The sequence below is a fragment of the Lichenostomus cassidix genome, chromosome 8 (genome assembly GCF_008360975.1).
Source record: "Lichenostomus cassidix isolate B80296 chromosome 8, HeHo_3.0, whole genome shotgun sequence".
NCBI lineage: Eukaryota > Metazoa > Chordata > Aves > Passeriformes > Meliphagidae > Lichenostomus > Lichenostomus cassidix.
Genome location: NC_139489.1, coordinates 4,624,272 through 4,639,924, shown reverse-complemented (window position 1 = coordinate 4,639,924; position 15,653 = coordinate 4,624,272). Strand labels below are relative to the sequence as shown.

Here is a 15,653-nt window from a genome sequence, read left to right as displayed (position 1 = left end):
TTCCAGTATTCGTTTCACAGTACATGGAGTCTGTTAAAAAATTGTTAATTTTCAAATTATTTAGACAGATTTTCAGATAAAAAGCTTTAAAAAAAGTAGTATTTTTCACCAGAATCTACCAATAATGTATACCATTTTGAAAAATTTGGATATGCTGCAAACATCCTTCCTACCCCCTGAACAGAAAGCTGTTGATTAATTCCCAGTGTCATTACTTGGGAATTTTACTAAATGCAGTAATGTTTCCTGTATGTTTCTGTATAGACCAGAACTTGGTTTCCTAAGTCACCTTAAGGATAAAATCTGAACTGCTCACTTTCCAGGCAGTATTTGTGAGCTAATAAAGCCTTTCTGCTCACCCATTCTATTCTGAAGGAGTATTTCCAGCTTACAGAGGAGCAGCATTTATTCCTGGGCACATCTGTTTCCTACACTTAAGCTACACTCTTGATCTGCACTAAAAGTGTTATCAACTAAATTTATGAAGCACTTAAGCACTAAGTATCTACGTGGATCTCTCCTCAGCCCGGTAACAGAAGAGAGTAGGGAAAGACACAGTGTGAAAAATAATGAAAGATCTGAGTGTCAAAGTAACTCTGACAATCTTAAATGTCATAGTCTTACCTAGAAGAAGAACTGGCACTTTCTCATTTGTAAGTGACATTAAAAGAAGGCAAGATGAATTTTACAACTTTTATTATACAAAAGATTATCCAAACCCATAAGAAGTTTTCTACAGTTCTAAAAGTTTTGTTCTGCAACTTGCACTTCCACATCCTTTTCCAAAAAGCCAAGGTAAAAAGCCTCATTAGTCCCACTTTCTTCTTAGCAAGAGTCTTTGAAAAAAACCAACCATAGCTACATCGAAGTTTATTCTTTGTATTCCAGAAATTGCTGAAGTCTTTTCTTATGTTCTGTAGATACTTGTACAGCACTAGGAACAAATACAGAACATTTTACATTAAAAGTAATACAGCACAAAAGTAAAGCCTCATGCTAAAATTAAGTGTACACTAAAATCAATTACACTGAAGCTAAATTTTAGAATATGCTAAATTTTATGGAAAACCATTTATGTTCCAAGACAAAGAAGTCTATTAACCCTTAAAAATGTCAATTCTTATCCTCAACAGCTTCTAAAAGACACCTCTCCCAGGAAACCTTGCCCATTTCCTTACCTTTAAACAGCAACTGATTAACTTGCAAGGATGATTTAGATGAGAGAGAATATCTTAAAATGATCTCTCCTGTACATTGAGCACTTCTACACTGAGGGACATTTCAACCCCAGAGAGAGAGATGGGCAGATACTACAGGAAGTTTCAGTCCCACATATTCAGAGGCCAAGTATGGAAGTTTGCTCCCCTGCTGGGAGAGTGGCTGAGGAAGAGCTGTTGGACAACCAGGCAGCAACGGAATTCCATTATTTGGACCCTTCATAGGATTCTCTCTCTGCAGAACAATTGTCTCTAGTTGATTTATTTTCTTTTCAGCAGTTCAGATTTATTGAACTAGTGGTATTCATGAACTGCTTCTAAAGAGTTCATTAAAAGTCACCAAGAAAAATTGCCCAGAAATCTATGAATAATGAATTTCTAAGGGGGACCATTTATCTACCCAGGAACTTTTTAAGGTTCCACAAATCAAAAAATACTAAAATACCACGTTATAATAATGACCAGAAGGGATTTTTTTCCCCCATAACTTCCCTTTTCACAGGTCCTACAATAACATTAATTAAACTAAATCCAACAAGAAAGCAATCATGAGGAAGTTCTTACTTCAAGTGCTCTCCAAAGACAGTAGTGATCCGATATAGGGCTGTTTTCAGAGATGCTCTAAGTGCAAATCGTAGCGTTTTGTAGGATGTGTCCACCAGACTCCCTGAAATCCGGGGAGGTTTGCTAGAAACATGTGGCAGTTTGAAATGTCTGTCTACGACCTGTTGAGAAAAACAAACAAATTCCTGTCATCTGTTCAGTTATTTCATAATGTAACTAGTGAGACGTTTGTGTCAAATAAAGCAAAAATTAAGTGCAAGTTCAGAAATTCCACCAAGACACACAAAAATGTTTTGGAGACTGAACATTTCTCAGCCATCAAAAGGAACACAGAACCAAGTTCTGTGAAATAAGATGCTGTGTTACTGAGTCTTAACTGCTAAGCACAGCACACGCTGCAGGAGAAACACAATTCTGTCCTGTATTATGACTTGTTTCTTTCACAAACAAGAGTATTGGCTTTTTTCCCCCCTGGTGCCTGTTCTTGGAATAGATGACTTACAGTGAAGAACTTTAATAACCTCTAAATTCTTTCCAAGAATCTCCATTAGGGCAGTGTAAAATGATTATGTTAATAGGACATGCATAGCCTTGGAAATAAATCTGGATTTTTTTAAAACACACATTACACAAACATCAGTAATTTGAGAGTAGTGTCTTAGTATTAGCAGAGACACAGATTTTATCTCCTGTGATTTGCAACATCTCCAAGTGCTCCATGTTGCATGAGGAATTGTGTGTAACCAAATAAAGATTAAGTTCTAACTCTGTATACATAGTATTAGAATCACTGCATCCCTGAAATAAACTCTTCAACTGAGCACACAGTAGCATTTCTTTAAGATTAAACATTCCATGCTTTCTCCTTCTACATTTTAAAAAACTAACAGGGTTTTCATTCTGCTGTTTCATAGTGTACATAGTGGCAACCGGCTGTTTGGGTTAGATGAACTGCAGGAGAGCTGTTTCAGTGGCAACAACTTCAATGTTGTGACTAGTCAGCAAGGTCATTACGTAAAATCAACAAGACTCCTTTTCTTCTTCTAAACTTGCCTTGCAGCAAGGAAAAGTTAACAGTTTTTACCTCCTGAAGAGTCAATAAAGTGTTCAGGATAGCTGGCAGTGTAGTTTGGACAACTCCAAACTGGTCTTCAGTAAAGGAGGCCGCTACCAAGTGAGACAGACCTTTAAAAAAAAAAAAAAAAAGAATTTGTTCTAGTTAATGCTTCAAAATTTAAGAATTCAGCAACAAAGCTCTTGGTGCTGCCTGAAGATTCCACTAGTGGGGTGGAATTCCTCAGGACTTGCTGCAGCCAGCTGACAGTCACCTCAACTCTGGCTCAAGGACTAAACCAGTCACAGCTTTGACAGGTGTATAATAGCTTGAGACTGGTAAGCAAGAGAGGTTATTTATAAATTGTGTGATTCCCATCTCCAGATTCTATACATCCCAAGCCATCCCCTTCAATCCATCACAGCATGCCACATCTGCCCATAAAACATCACCAAAGAAACTGTTCAACTTTGCACAGTCAAATGTAATAAAAGATCCAATCAATATTAGTATTTGCTCATGACTTTGAAAGAAACAAGCAAAACCCAAAGTGCAACCACATACTGTCATTGTTCTAATTGTCTGCAGACTATCTTTTTGTTTTATTTGCTAAGTTACTACCTCAATGTCTCCCTAAGCTCCCTGATGAATACAGAAAGACCCAGAGCCTTTAGTCAAAAAAGCTGCTGTTAAAAGGCATCATAAATCTGTTACTGGAAAAAATGTAAAAGTGATACATGGGTTCACATGAGAGAACCACCAGAAGTCAAGTTTAGAAATCTCTACAGAACATAAAGTCAAAGATCTCACATGGGATCTCAAAACTAACAAGTGAATTAGACTTTACCCATGTTGGCGCCTGAAATGCAGTTGGGTTTTTGTCAGAAGCATTTCAAAGATTTTTATTCTCTTACATTTATAAAGCACAGAGCCCAGAGAGTTTTCCATGAACCAACAGAGTGGATCACCTGGAAACCACTTACCTTCCAAAGCCCAGATGTGCATCTGGGCGTCACAGAAGACAGCCTGGATGGAGGCTTCTGGGTGCTGAGAAGAAACCAAAGTGCTGTGAGTGCACTTTATAAATAGTATCACCAAACCTGCAGGTTTCATTAAGATATTATACATTCCACAGGGTTGTGTCTCTCCCCTCAGAACGGACCTGCAAGGCCAATGGATCTTGGGAAATAGGCAGGAAAATCTGATCTAAAGAAGTAAAATTCTTTTTGGACAGGAGCTGCCCACAATGCTACAGCTGTAATTGGGGAGGGAAAAAACGGGAAGAAAAGGATATACACTAGCTAGTTTTCAAAGGCTGAGAATGCTTTAAGCAAAATGCAGTTTCCAATCAGATGTGTTTAAACAAGCATTGTTATTCTTATTTTCTGCAGTCATGGGACAATCCTGCTATGAAACTCACAGCAAGCACAAAACTGTACTTATGGAAAACCATAGATGAAAATACAGGTTTTAGAACTATTCCCTGTGTCCCAGACCACCCTTACCTTGCTGAAGAAATAAATTATCAGTGCCCGTTTCGATAAGAAGGTTTTTAGCTGAAAAGAAACAAAATATTAAACATTTCATCTGCATTTTTTAAGGCATGTACAGGGATAGGGAGTGGGGGAAGGACTTGTGTTATATAACCTAAGTGGAAGGAAGTATTCATTCCACAAAGTGGAAAATTCTCCCAGAGAGATATCACCTAAGATGCATCCCCTATGCACTGCAATTTTACTGCACCTGTTCTTGCTTGTTTTGAAGCCACGTGTAAATAAATCTTGGCTGCACTGCCTCCCTGCCAGTTTTTGCAGCAGAGAGCACTGGGAAGGATTCATTGTGGGAACCATTCATTTGCTGATCTGCAAGAAAAAAAAATCCTCACAGTGCAGCTCTCCATTGACAAGGCTACTACACTTATGGCTGTGAGGCTCAAGACAGAGGAACACTCTCTACCTGAAACCAATGTCCACAGCTTTGGTCCCCTTCTCATGACATGGGGACTTTGGATTGGTGCATGCCAAGGGGACTTTACATCTGCAACTCCCGTCTTGTAATTTAAAGCAGGCGAGCTGAAAGGTGAACCAACATCAGAGCCAGGTGGTGTCTTCACAGGCATCAGGGATGGCTTAACCAGTGGAGACATGGAGGCTCTGAGAACAATGTTGGACCTCTGTGACTGGAATGACATGTCTTCTATCCCAGCAGCTCCTAGTGACAAAGAACACTCTGCATGAAGACAACAGGCTGCCACAATGAAATAACAGGTGGGATTGTTACTTGATTGCTATTTCAACAATTTCTCTATCATCAGAGCTTTTAATAAAAGACATGGTTACCACTGTGGTCTTGCACATCAGCATAAGCATGGAGTGTTTTCAAAGTTTATCAGCTTAAAAACAGCAAGTGATGAGAAGGATCCTTGTGGATTTATTTATTTTACTCCTTCTGCTAGTCAACATTACAACACCCTGCTATATATGTACATGAAGTGAGCTTTTAGGATTAAATACTAGGAAAAAGGCTGCCTATGGAAGAATTACAAGTCTTCCTGATTCTGACTGGAGTTTAAGAAAAGGCATGTCCATTTCCAAATCCAAGGATTAGCAGCACTAGAAAAAAATAACCTGTGATATACCAAAAGTCCCTGCTGTTGCCAGGGCACTGCCTGCTAAGGTCTTCCATTACCTGGCAGCCTTGTGCTAACACAGCTGTGCTGCCAGAACGATGCCCAAGTCTGGCATGCAAAACACTCCAAATGCCTGGAGGCTGCACACAGCTCAAGAGTCAGACTGGGCTTTCCTCGCTCTACAGTGATATTAGTGAATCACACAAACATAAACAAAACCTAATTTTACCATCTTAAACTAATCATAAGAGCAGTTATGCAAATTACAGAGTATCTCTTGGCAAGACTTAAATTCTCCCTGTGCTATCTTGAACCACTTGCTGAAACTGTGATAATCAGACTTTTTTTATTCATGCACATATGGGAAAAATACTGTATTAAACATAATATCATGCAAAGTAAACAAATTGAGTAAACACGATATTTCCAAATTTTCTAGTTATTTTTTTATTATTTCAACAAGGATACCTAAGATTAATTGGGAAAGGATCTTATTTGTTCACATTTATTTGCAGAAATCCCTCATCTTCCTCATAAAATTTAATTGAGACAAAAGTATCTATTGGTACTTTCATGCTTTACAAACCTTTATGAGCATTTCCTCACATACCTGGAGTCTGTGGAGGTACTTTCAGCTCTCCCACTGGCTGCTTTGCTCTCCCATTTGCTGCTGCTGCTTCCTGCTGTGCAATCAGCCTCTGGGTCAGGTCACTCAGGAGACTCAAACACTCCCGGGATATCGCAGTCCAGTTGTGTGGGTGCCCACCTGGCAGGGTACACAAAAACAGGGGTTAACCCAGCTGCTCCTCCCTCTATCTGTTCTGACAGTGCCCATGTGCTCTCAGCAGGAGCTTCACAGTGACAGTGCCACTCCGCTTCTAAAGCGCCACAGGGCATTTCCACTGTGACAACTTGTTTGTACTGAGAGGAAGATGAAAACATGGATAGATTCAATGGATAACTCTAAAAAGACTTCAATAAAACCTGCTAAGCAAGAGGCAACACAGGCAGTTTATCCCATCAGGTCTGACACCACTGAAGAGCTAAAATGAACAAGTATCAGTGGTGATGGCAAAACCATTTTGAAGCAGTACAAACACTAGAATTCCTGATAAGGTGCTACAAAAAGTTCCTGAAGGGTTCCAAGCAGTTTTAATTGGCCTCCCCTGCCATATGTGAATACAGCAAAAGGACTGCACTAATTGAAATTACAGCCAGTGTTTGCTCTCATAGCTCCACTGATGACTCAGTACTTGTGCCTGATTTCCCCTCACTCACACCTCAACATTCAGCTTTTGTGCACCTCTGTTAGATTATCCAGTCTGGACTATCTGACTGGTGGTGAAGAAGACCCTGCTTTCAAAATCCTAAACCTGTGCTTCCTTGTGGCTGTCATTTAAATCCAACAAACGCTAGGACTGGTTGAGTTTAGTAGATGAAACAATATGAATAGAGATAATTAAGCATCCTTTTGGAAAAGACACTAGGAGGCACTTCTATAGCATACCTCACAGCATTACAGAACTTCTAAAAGCATTTGAATAATGATTTTAAAAAAGAAGTCAACGATTTTTATAATTACCTGGCTGACTAAGGCTAAAGACTTCCTGTCGTCGAACAGGAGAATACTGGGAAAGTAACATCAAGTCTTGTAAGGCTAAAAACTACAAAGAAAAGAAAATGTTTTAGTGCATGCAAAGTCCAATGTATTTCCTTAAAAAAAAAGATCTGTAGTTATCCATACAAAATCAATCCCTGCCAAAGAATGAGTTCACACAGGGTAAAACCAGCCATGTAACAGAAAGAGAATGGAGGCAGATCCCTAGAACTACTCTGGATGGGGCTGCTGAGCTATTAAGAGCTTTATTGGTATGTCAATTGTTTGGAGTTCAAGAAGATCTAACATTGCTTTTTTATTTTAATAGCTCAGGCAGAAAGATATTAAGATACTAAAAAGAACTGGTTTTGCAAACCAGAGCTCAACTACAGCTTTAGGGTCAGTGCCTTATAGGACCCAACTACCACTTTTTCATGTGATTAAGCAGTTCGTGTGCCGAACTAAAAATAATCAGATTTCTCACAATATTCAAAACCCTATTATAAACTGGACATTTTAATGACATCTGAGATAATAAATTAGATTTCCTGTGCCTTTAACTGTTTGTACTCAACTCCTCCCCACCTATCCTCAGATAATGCAGCAAAGTTTAAAAAGGTATTGCAGCCTATTATATCTCCAGCCTTATCAGAAATCTGTAAAATCAGTAAAGTGGATTTTGCATGTGCAGGAAAATATTCTTATCTTTATTTACATAATACCTCTTAAATAAGGTCTCCCATTTCTAAGTATTATAATCAGTAACTCCTATTAATGATTACCACAGACCAAAATTCCTCTTCTTTACTCACAGGTTTTAAGTAACTTTTTACTATTGCCCTTTATAAAAAAGAAACCAAACTTCCAACATGAACAAAGATACATTTTTAACTTCAAGAAAGAACACACTTGTTAAGAGCTCAAATATATATAGCAGGGACAAGATGTTGAGAGTACAAAGGTTTGACAGAACACCTGCTTATGTGACAAGACTCAAAGTTGAGTTACAAAAACCTGAATGCCACTATGCTCTGCTGGTTTTTCATCAGTACACACAATTACACTTCTGTTGCACACAGATCTTACCTCTAACTAAATGAATCTTCAGCTTACAGTAACAGCATGGTGAGCACCAGCAGATGTCACTACTAAACAAATTTTCATCATTAAGTGTAACAGCCTGTGAGTGCTCCGAGGCAGCTTTTCAAGGAACTAACACCTCAGTGATCAGAACTGGTACCTGGGAGAGGTGACTGAATACTCTGAAAAAGACCTTTTCAGCACACACCTATCAGGTAAGAGGTAAGAGTTCAATTACCTTTATAAAGAGAGGAGGATTGCTGTTTAAGATTTTAGGCAGGCACTGGTCTGTCTCCTGAGCAAATGTTGGCTGGACAGGAAAATGATGAGTCTAAATACAAACAGCAAAAGTTGTGTTATACAGGGGAAAGCACAAGAAAATCTTATGAAAGATGAGTAAATTGGCCTGGAATTTCTAACATAGAAAACAAAAAGACTCCATTCCTTTTATTTAAAACTGAGAAACCTTAGAAAATCCAGACATCTTTATCTTCAAATAAATGTGCTCATATAATTTGTGGCGAGGGGCATCATATCTTTATGTAAGAAACTGCTCTAACCACATACCTGGGAAAAAATAGAAACACCATATTCCAAAACAAGACTGAAACCTAAATCTGTCTTTACACTCTAATGAAGAACTGAGGGTTCTTTTGCCAAATAAGAAAAGATTTTTGAAATTCTTCTTTTGTGCTGTTTCACTGCTAATCTGAAGAATTCTTATTTTTATCATCATATTCATATTCTGTGTTTTAATAGAATTTCTGTGGCTACAACATTTAAAATGTAAATAGCAGTGCTTGAATTGTATCGAGCATCACATCATTTTAATGGTATTTAACATGGCTCAATTTGGGCAAAGACTGCCTGCTAGTTTTGTAGACTCATTTTAAACATTATGTATCATGTACACATAATCACCTTATTCTCCTGCTTCCAACTGCAACATAGAAATTTGAGGTAGCAATTGCTTTCAAGGTGTTAATAAATGAAATCCATGTGGGCTAATCTTACAATTTCTTTCCTGACTTTTCAGCTAACACTATGTAAATATTTGAAAGCAACATTGGAAGTTTTTTAGCTCATCAAGACAAGCAAAATCACATGGACAAACAAATTTTTCATCAGTCCAAATGGCAAAGTCCATTTTATACTTTCACAATGGATGTTTCTTTTGTCTTCTGTAGTTTTATAAGCAATATAGTAATTACAGATGTTGACACACTGTTCACTGGTGCTTGTTATTATCCTTTGAGACAGGGTGCTCACACCTCAGAGCTGCTGTCATGCTTGACTCATTGATCTTTTCTCCATATAGCCACAACAACTACACCTTTCTAATTAAAGCTAATTAAACACTCCAACAGCACTGTATTTGCCAATTCATTCCATGAGTGCTTTGCACCAATCTATTCGCCCAGGATTTAAACCTTTTTATTTTCTCTTTTATCTACAGTTTAGTAGTGTTTTAATAAAATATAAAAATCAAGTTAGATGAACAATTTTTTCCTCTCCTCTCTATTCTTACAAGGAAATATCTGGAAACAGAAGCAGAGGGGTAAGAGGAGGAGGTGGCAGTAACAAAACATTAATTTTGTGAGCAGCACAGGTCTTGCTATAAGGAGAAAGGGAAAGTCAGTTAACACCAGTCCTCTCTTGACTATTTAGTTATCAGTTACATGTTGTAGTGCATGCTGTAAAACTTCAAAAACTCACAATGAGTTATTTCCTAGTAAAACTGCTTTTGAAATTAAAGGATTATCTGTGCAACACTGATGTTCTAACTTGAGCACTGTCACAACTACTGACCTCTGTAGCATAGATTTTGAAGAGCAGCCATGCAATGTACCAGGTCATCAGAAGAAACACACCACTCAGCCAGGTATGGTAAAACAAGGAGAGATCCAACAAGCCACTCAGACTGTCAAGTGGATGTAATTTACTGCAGAGAAAATAACAAAGAGAATATAAGTATTTTAGTATTCTTATTAGGGAAGATGTCTGCAGCAAGCTGTTAAAGTAGCAACCATTGCAGGAATAAAGTTGCTAATTTTTTACAAAAATAGTTTAAGTATGTTCGAGATAACAGTTATTTGATTTTTCACTAACTGATGAAATAAAGTTAAGAAAAGTTTATGAAATAAAGGAAAAGACAAGAAATAAATTATAATGACTACAGTCATTAGGCCAATTAAGGTATTATGACTCCAGCTTCCCTTTTTAAAACAAACAGCAGTTATATATATTTAAAAAAAAAAAAAAAGCCCCTCCAAAAAAAACCACCACAGAAAAGCAGATAAAACACATAGATGCAATTTGGAGGGATTAGCCTTTCTAATACTTTAGAGACTCAGAAAGATGAAAAAAACAGGTGATTTCTTAATTACTATCTTAATGAGAAGATTGCTCCTACAAGGGGATGCTGGTTCCTTTCAGATTCATCTCAGAAGTGGCCACAACTCCCCATGTTCTGCATGGAGAGGCGAAGAACTGAATCCTGCTCCCAAGAGCAGCTGCTAAGCTGGATTTCCTCAGCAAAGGAACCTCTCAGCAATATTCCAAGTTCCCAGCACAACGTTCTACCTACCTGTCTGTATGAAGATCCATTGTGGTACATATCCATACCTTTGGGATATAACCTGGGGGATCAAAAAGAAATGCTGTAATAAATTCAACACCACAAAATCCACACACACAGTAGGACAAAAAAGGAGACAAAAATTGAATTCATGACAAGAGACAAGAAACTGGTCTTGGGGCTCATATGGACAAGAAAACAATCTGCCTTTGGGATTTTTTTTGTTTTAAGAAATAGAAAAAAGAGAATGAAAAAAGGCTTCAGGCCAGCAGCTATACACTGAGAGGTGGAGACCTTTATTGCTGTTTCTCAGCAGTGAGTTAATTGTATTTCCTCACTAACATAAGAAGGTTAATAGTAATTTAATATTAATTTTCACTACAGCTCAGGCAGCAGCAAAGTGCTTTTAAAGACTTAATGGAATCTGATATAGAACCACCACACTTCTAATTTATCCCCAGATGTAAATAAAGTGGAAATAACTCTTCCATATTTTGACATCATTTAGGAGGATAATTACAACCCTAAAAAAGAATCCCTGATTTTTAGAAAGTCCAGTGCAATCATCTTCATCAGCACAGATATTTTTTTCAATGCCTGACTGATCAAAGTTTTCAAAATACAGGAATTACAAATAGAGAATTTCAGGAACCCTTACCAAAAAAGTAGTATGTGACACAGAAGTTTCTAACAAAATACAGTGATTCCACACAACTGTGTTTTATCAGGAGAGGGAAAGATCTTCTGAAACGTAAATACTTGTATTGCTAAAACCAAACAAAATAAATAGTTTAGTATTCCACATTCAGAACAAATCAATGAAACAGTTACTAAAAACAATATAACAAAAAAGGGCAAGGTATTTGAAAGCCTAGATGAATTAAGAACTTAATTTAAGGTAATTCCAGGTGTTAAATTTATTATTTATGCTCCCAATCTTTCCTGACTTTTTACAATAATTTCTAGTTCTTATCCTTTTCCTGCTTGTAGTGGTGAAAACAGAGGATGGGGCAGATTGACTCAATACACAAGGGAACAAACTAGAATAACCCTGTCTAATGCAAAATAAAGGAAGCAAACAAAAAAGGCATATTTAACCTACAAGATGTCATTTAGATTCTACATGTTCAATTAAAATATAGGGAAATTTTAGACAAGCCTGAGTTCCAGAGCCAGTAAGCCTCCAAGCAGTGAGACCAATAACACTGATGCCTTCATCCAAATAAATAAATTTTCTTTGTTTCCAAATGACTAAAGCAACCCACCTGACAAATGAAACCTTAAAAATGAAACTGTGCAAATGAAACCAAAGTGATTCAATTTTTTACTTGGTTATGTTGCATTGGAAAAAAAAAATCAAAATAAACTTTATTGAAACAGAATTTTTTAAAACATTCTAGCAGCAGCACTGCCAAAATGCTGCTTGGTTTGCTGATAAACTGAATGAATGATCAGCATAATGCAGCACACTTCTTGTCACTAATACAACCAACCATGTTTAAAGGCATCTCCTGCCAAACTACTTGGACTGTGTAAATCTGGGAATAAGGCAAAGTTAATGGCCGCTGTGAGGCTGCAGCAACAGAAGTATTTTTAAGATGTTTCACACTGGTACAGATTTCTGCAGGACTCCTCCAGAAGGAATTAATGGAATTTCAATTTCCATAGTACTACACGCAGAAAAAGGCTCTGGATATTGAGCTCCAAGCAAGATTTAATGTGCTATTTAGACTTGAACTGAGCTGGTACAGTTGAAACCCATTTACAATTGATAATATGCCTTTTTTTTTTCTTTTTTTTCTTTTATCACTTGTCAAAATTTTCAGCTTTTAGGTGACTCTTGTTGTCAGTTCCAGGAATTGATACTCAGTTTGTGTACACTGTCTCTTTCTTGTAGTTCACCTGCCACATCAGCCAGCTTTTAACATGCATCAGAGGGGTGTAGTCTAAATGTTAAGAGTCACAGCATCCAAATTTCTGTGCTCATTTGAAAGGAGCTGAGGAGGAAGGAGGAGGATGAACACTGCTGGCATTTAAAGCTGGGTGTACACTTTATCTATCAGTGAAAGCAGCTGCCCACAGGCAGCTCCTACTGCCACAAATTCATAAATTATCCAGGCTTTTTGGATCACTGTTTTACTTATACATGTCTTTCTACAAAGGTGCTTAAACCTCTTACCTGTATGATTGGAAATGGCAAATAATTCATGTTGTTGATAAGATAGAAAAGGCTGTAACTGTATCCCAAGAAAGCTCCAGAAAGTAGAAAGAAGAGGTGATACTCGTTTAGGCACATCTGAGGAACAACATCTTCTGGGCTAAAATAGAAAACTTAGAATCAATTCTGAGTTCAAAACAAAAAGCTGTTCAAGCCTTAAGAAGCTCAAATTGGAAGTTTGATTTTACTTTCCTGATCAGTACATGTGATGATATGTCAGGAAGTTTTTGCTAAAGTAGGAATCCCACCACCTGCTTTTGTAATTTATGAATGAGAATGCTTCCAGTATTTATGAAATATGTCCCAGTAACCACAAGACCAAGACTTAGTTCAAGTGACAACCAATTTGTCATCAATTTTCCATCAAGAATCTTGGCAATTTAGTTTTTCTGGTTCAGTTTTTTCTCTGTGCGTTTTTTCTTTTCTCTCCTTTAATACAGGAAATCAACAAGTAATTGCTGATTTTTGAGAATATCCAAATTCCAGGGATTCTTTTTGAAAGAAATTATCAGTAAATGCACTTTACAATTGCAGTTTTTTGTTTATCTTTAACTCACACAATTACCTTGCTGGAGGTGTGCAGGACACAGCAAGGAACTGGAACCTCCCTTTTGTCATCACTGTAGCACACCAAGCAACCAGCATTCCCATGATAGCATGAACAAAGGAATGGATGACTTGCTGAGGGTGAATAATTTTTCCTATCAGTGCTAATCGAGAGCATGGTATTGATGGCACAACTGTAAACAAAAGCAGAAAATTCATTTTCACTTCTTACTAATAGAAACTTTCATTTAAAAAAACAACCAAACAAAAAAACCACAACCACCATTGTTACCAAAGAATTTTTCACAAGCAGGATCAGTCACTAAATTATAAATTATCATCTTATTTAATTCAAGTATCAAAGACAGTTCAAAAATTTACACAACCCACCTGCATAAAATTCTGCATTGAAGATGCTTATTACTGTTATCACCACAGACATCAGGAAGATACAAAAGATGACATAGGAAGTATATAAATCATTGAAAGAATCTGAAAAAAACCCAATTAATAAATATTATAGTTCAGAAGATTGCAGTTACACATTAAAGAATGTGTAAAAAAACAGAAAAGAGCATTTGAGCAACTGACAATAATCCTCTAAGTACTTAAAGGGAGCAATGATCAATGGACTCTAATCCCACATAAGATCTGCCCAGCTACACAATTTTTCTGCACAAAAGCATTTTTAAAGTTCATGGAAACTATTTTACTGGTTTTCTTATAAGTGAATATTCAGAACTTTGTTTATAAAAAGTATCTTTCAAAGAGAATTAAACTATGGCTCAAATATCACATTTCCCTTCATTTAAGAAAAGCTGCAGTCATCCAGCCACATTAAAAATGGAAGAATTTCTTACAGAGTGGTTCTTTTGGGCTTTTCTATTTTTAAAGGAGGAAAGAAGTCAATTCACTCTGCCCGGAGCAGCTCAATGATCACAGGCATCGACTGAGCTTCCAGCTAAACATCTCTCAATTTTCATTGTAAGCACTCAGGGGAAAGTTATTCTCACCATGCAGAGTGGCTGCTTCAGGAACTTCCCTTAGGATTCAGTGCACCACAGAGAAAAACTGAGGCTGTTTATGGAAACAACAGCTACACAGGGTGAAGGGGAAGGGTGTCCAAGTGCTCAGAACAGACAACTGGTTTTTTTATTTCTGTGAGGGATACACTCACATGAACTTGCAACACTTATTCCTACCTAGGGCAGACTGTGGCTGCTGTTCTTGTAACACACAAACATTTCAAAGGCCAAAGACCACTCGAAACACAAGTGTAACACGATGCCACGGCCAGTTCCCGTTATCTGGAACTGAGCCCAAAGCACCAGAGTGGAGAAAACCAGAAATGCAAACACGTGAGGGTAAAACAGGAAAACACGGCCGGGCACCTACTGGAGATCCAGCGCACCGGGTGCAGCGGGTCGAGGCCGCTGAGGACGATGAAGGCCGCGGTGCAGATGGGCAGCAGCACCACGGACCAGGTCACGGCGGCGGCCACTCGCCAGCCCAGGACCTGCGGGGACACAGCGTGAGGGGACAGCGACTCGCCAGCTGACAGAAGCACAGCGTGAGGGAAGCAGGACCCGCCTACCCACGGTGACAATGCCTGCACGGTGACAATGGGAGGGGAGAGCGGGACCCGCCAGCCCGGCGCCTGAGGGGTGCGCAGGGTGAGGGGAGCGGCGCTCACCACCCCAGAACCTGAGGGGAGACAGCGTGAGGGGGCCGGAGACCGCCAGCCCAGCACCTGCGGGGTGACAGCGTGATTGAACCGGGACCGGGGGGGGATGCGCCGCCACCCGCCAGCCCAGCGCCTGAGGGAGCGCAGCCCGAGGGGAGCGCAGCCCGAGAGGAGCGCAGCCCGAGAGGAGCGCAGCCCGAGCACCGACCTGCCGGAGCAGCGCCCGCTGCCCGCCCGCCGCTGTCGCCTCCATGGCCGCGGCCCGGCCGCCCGTTCAAAGCCGCCGCCCAACGGCCCCACGTGCCGGCCGCGCGACACTTCCGCCGCGCGCCAGGGCAGCAGCCAATGGGAGGGCGCGCGCGCCCGCTATCCCCGCCCCCCGGGAGTGCGCGGGTGACGTCAGCGCAATGGGGTACTACAAGTCCCGGCGTGCCCCGCGCAGCCATGGCGGCCTGAGGGGCTCTGGGCCTCCTCCGTGTGTGAGGG

The 15,653-nt window shown here is 39.3% G+C and overlaps 1 protein-coding gene and 1 long non-coding RNA gene across 2 annotated transcripts; one reads left to right on the top strand and one right to left on the bottom strand.

Moving 5' to 3' along the window:
- Positions 1 to 679: 679 nt before the first annotated feature.
- On the bottom strand, positions 680 to 15,513 carry NDC1 (NDC1 transmembrane nucleoporin). Its single transcript, XM_085067563.1, has 18 exons — positions 15,376 to 15,513; positions 14,879 to 14,999; positions 13,874 to 13,975; positions 13,503 to 13,677; positions 12,899 to 13,037; positions 11,378 to 11,486; positions 10,729 to 10,780; positions 9,951 to 10,083; positions 8,380 to 8,472; positions 7,047 to 7,128; positions 6,075 to 6,230; positions 4,792 to 5,046; positions 4,579 to 4,697; positions 4,341 to 4,391; positions 3,819 to 3,882; positions 2,866 to 2,966; positions 1,782 to 1,942; positions 680 to 934 (listed from the first exon to the last, which is right to left on the bottom strand). Exons 1-18 carry the CDS (start codon positions 15,418 to 15,420, stop codon positions 871 to 873), a joined length of 2,022 nt encoding a protein of 673 aa, XP_084923689.1. The 5' UTR covers positions 15,421 to 15,513; the 3' UTR covers positions 680 to 870.
- On the top strand, positions 4,963 to 9,956 carry LOC146433690 (uncharacterized). The gene is made up of 3 exons (XR_014853683.1): positions 4,963 to 5,102; positions 8,170 to 8,363; positions 9,178 to 9,956. It is a non-coding gene; the product is annotated as an uncharacterized LOC146433690 (long non-coding RNA).
- Positions 15,514 to 15,653: the final 140 nt, after the last annotated feature.

What these genes read in the sequence shown, in the direction of transcription:
- NDC1 (XM_085067563.1), bottom strand. Translation starts at nt 15,420, where the DNA reads ATGGAGGCGACAGCGGCGGGCGGGCAGCGGGCGCTGCTCCGGCAG. An exon ending in TCAAAATCTATGCTACAGAG is followed by an intron (nt 8,473 to 9,950) that starts GTCAGTAGTTGT and finishes GTTTGTATTTAG; the next exon opens with ACTCATCATTTTCCTGTCCA. An exon ending in TTCAAAACAAGCAAGAACAG is followed by an intron (nt 4,392 to 4,578) that starts GTGCAGTAAAAT and finishes GTTTCTTTTCAG; the next exon opens with CTAAAAACCTTCTTATCGAA.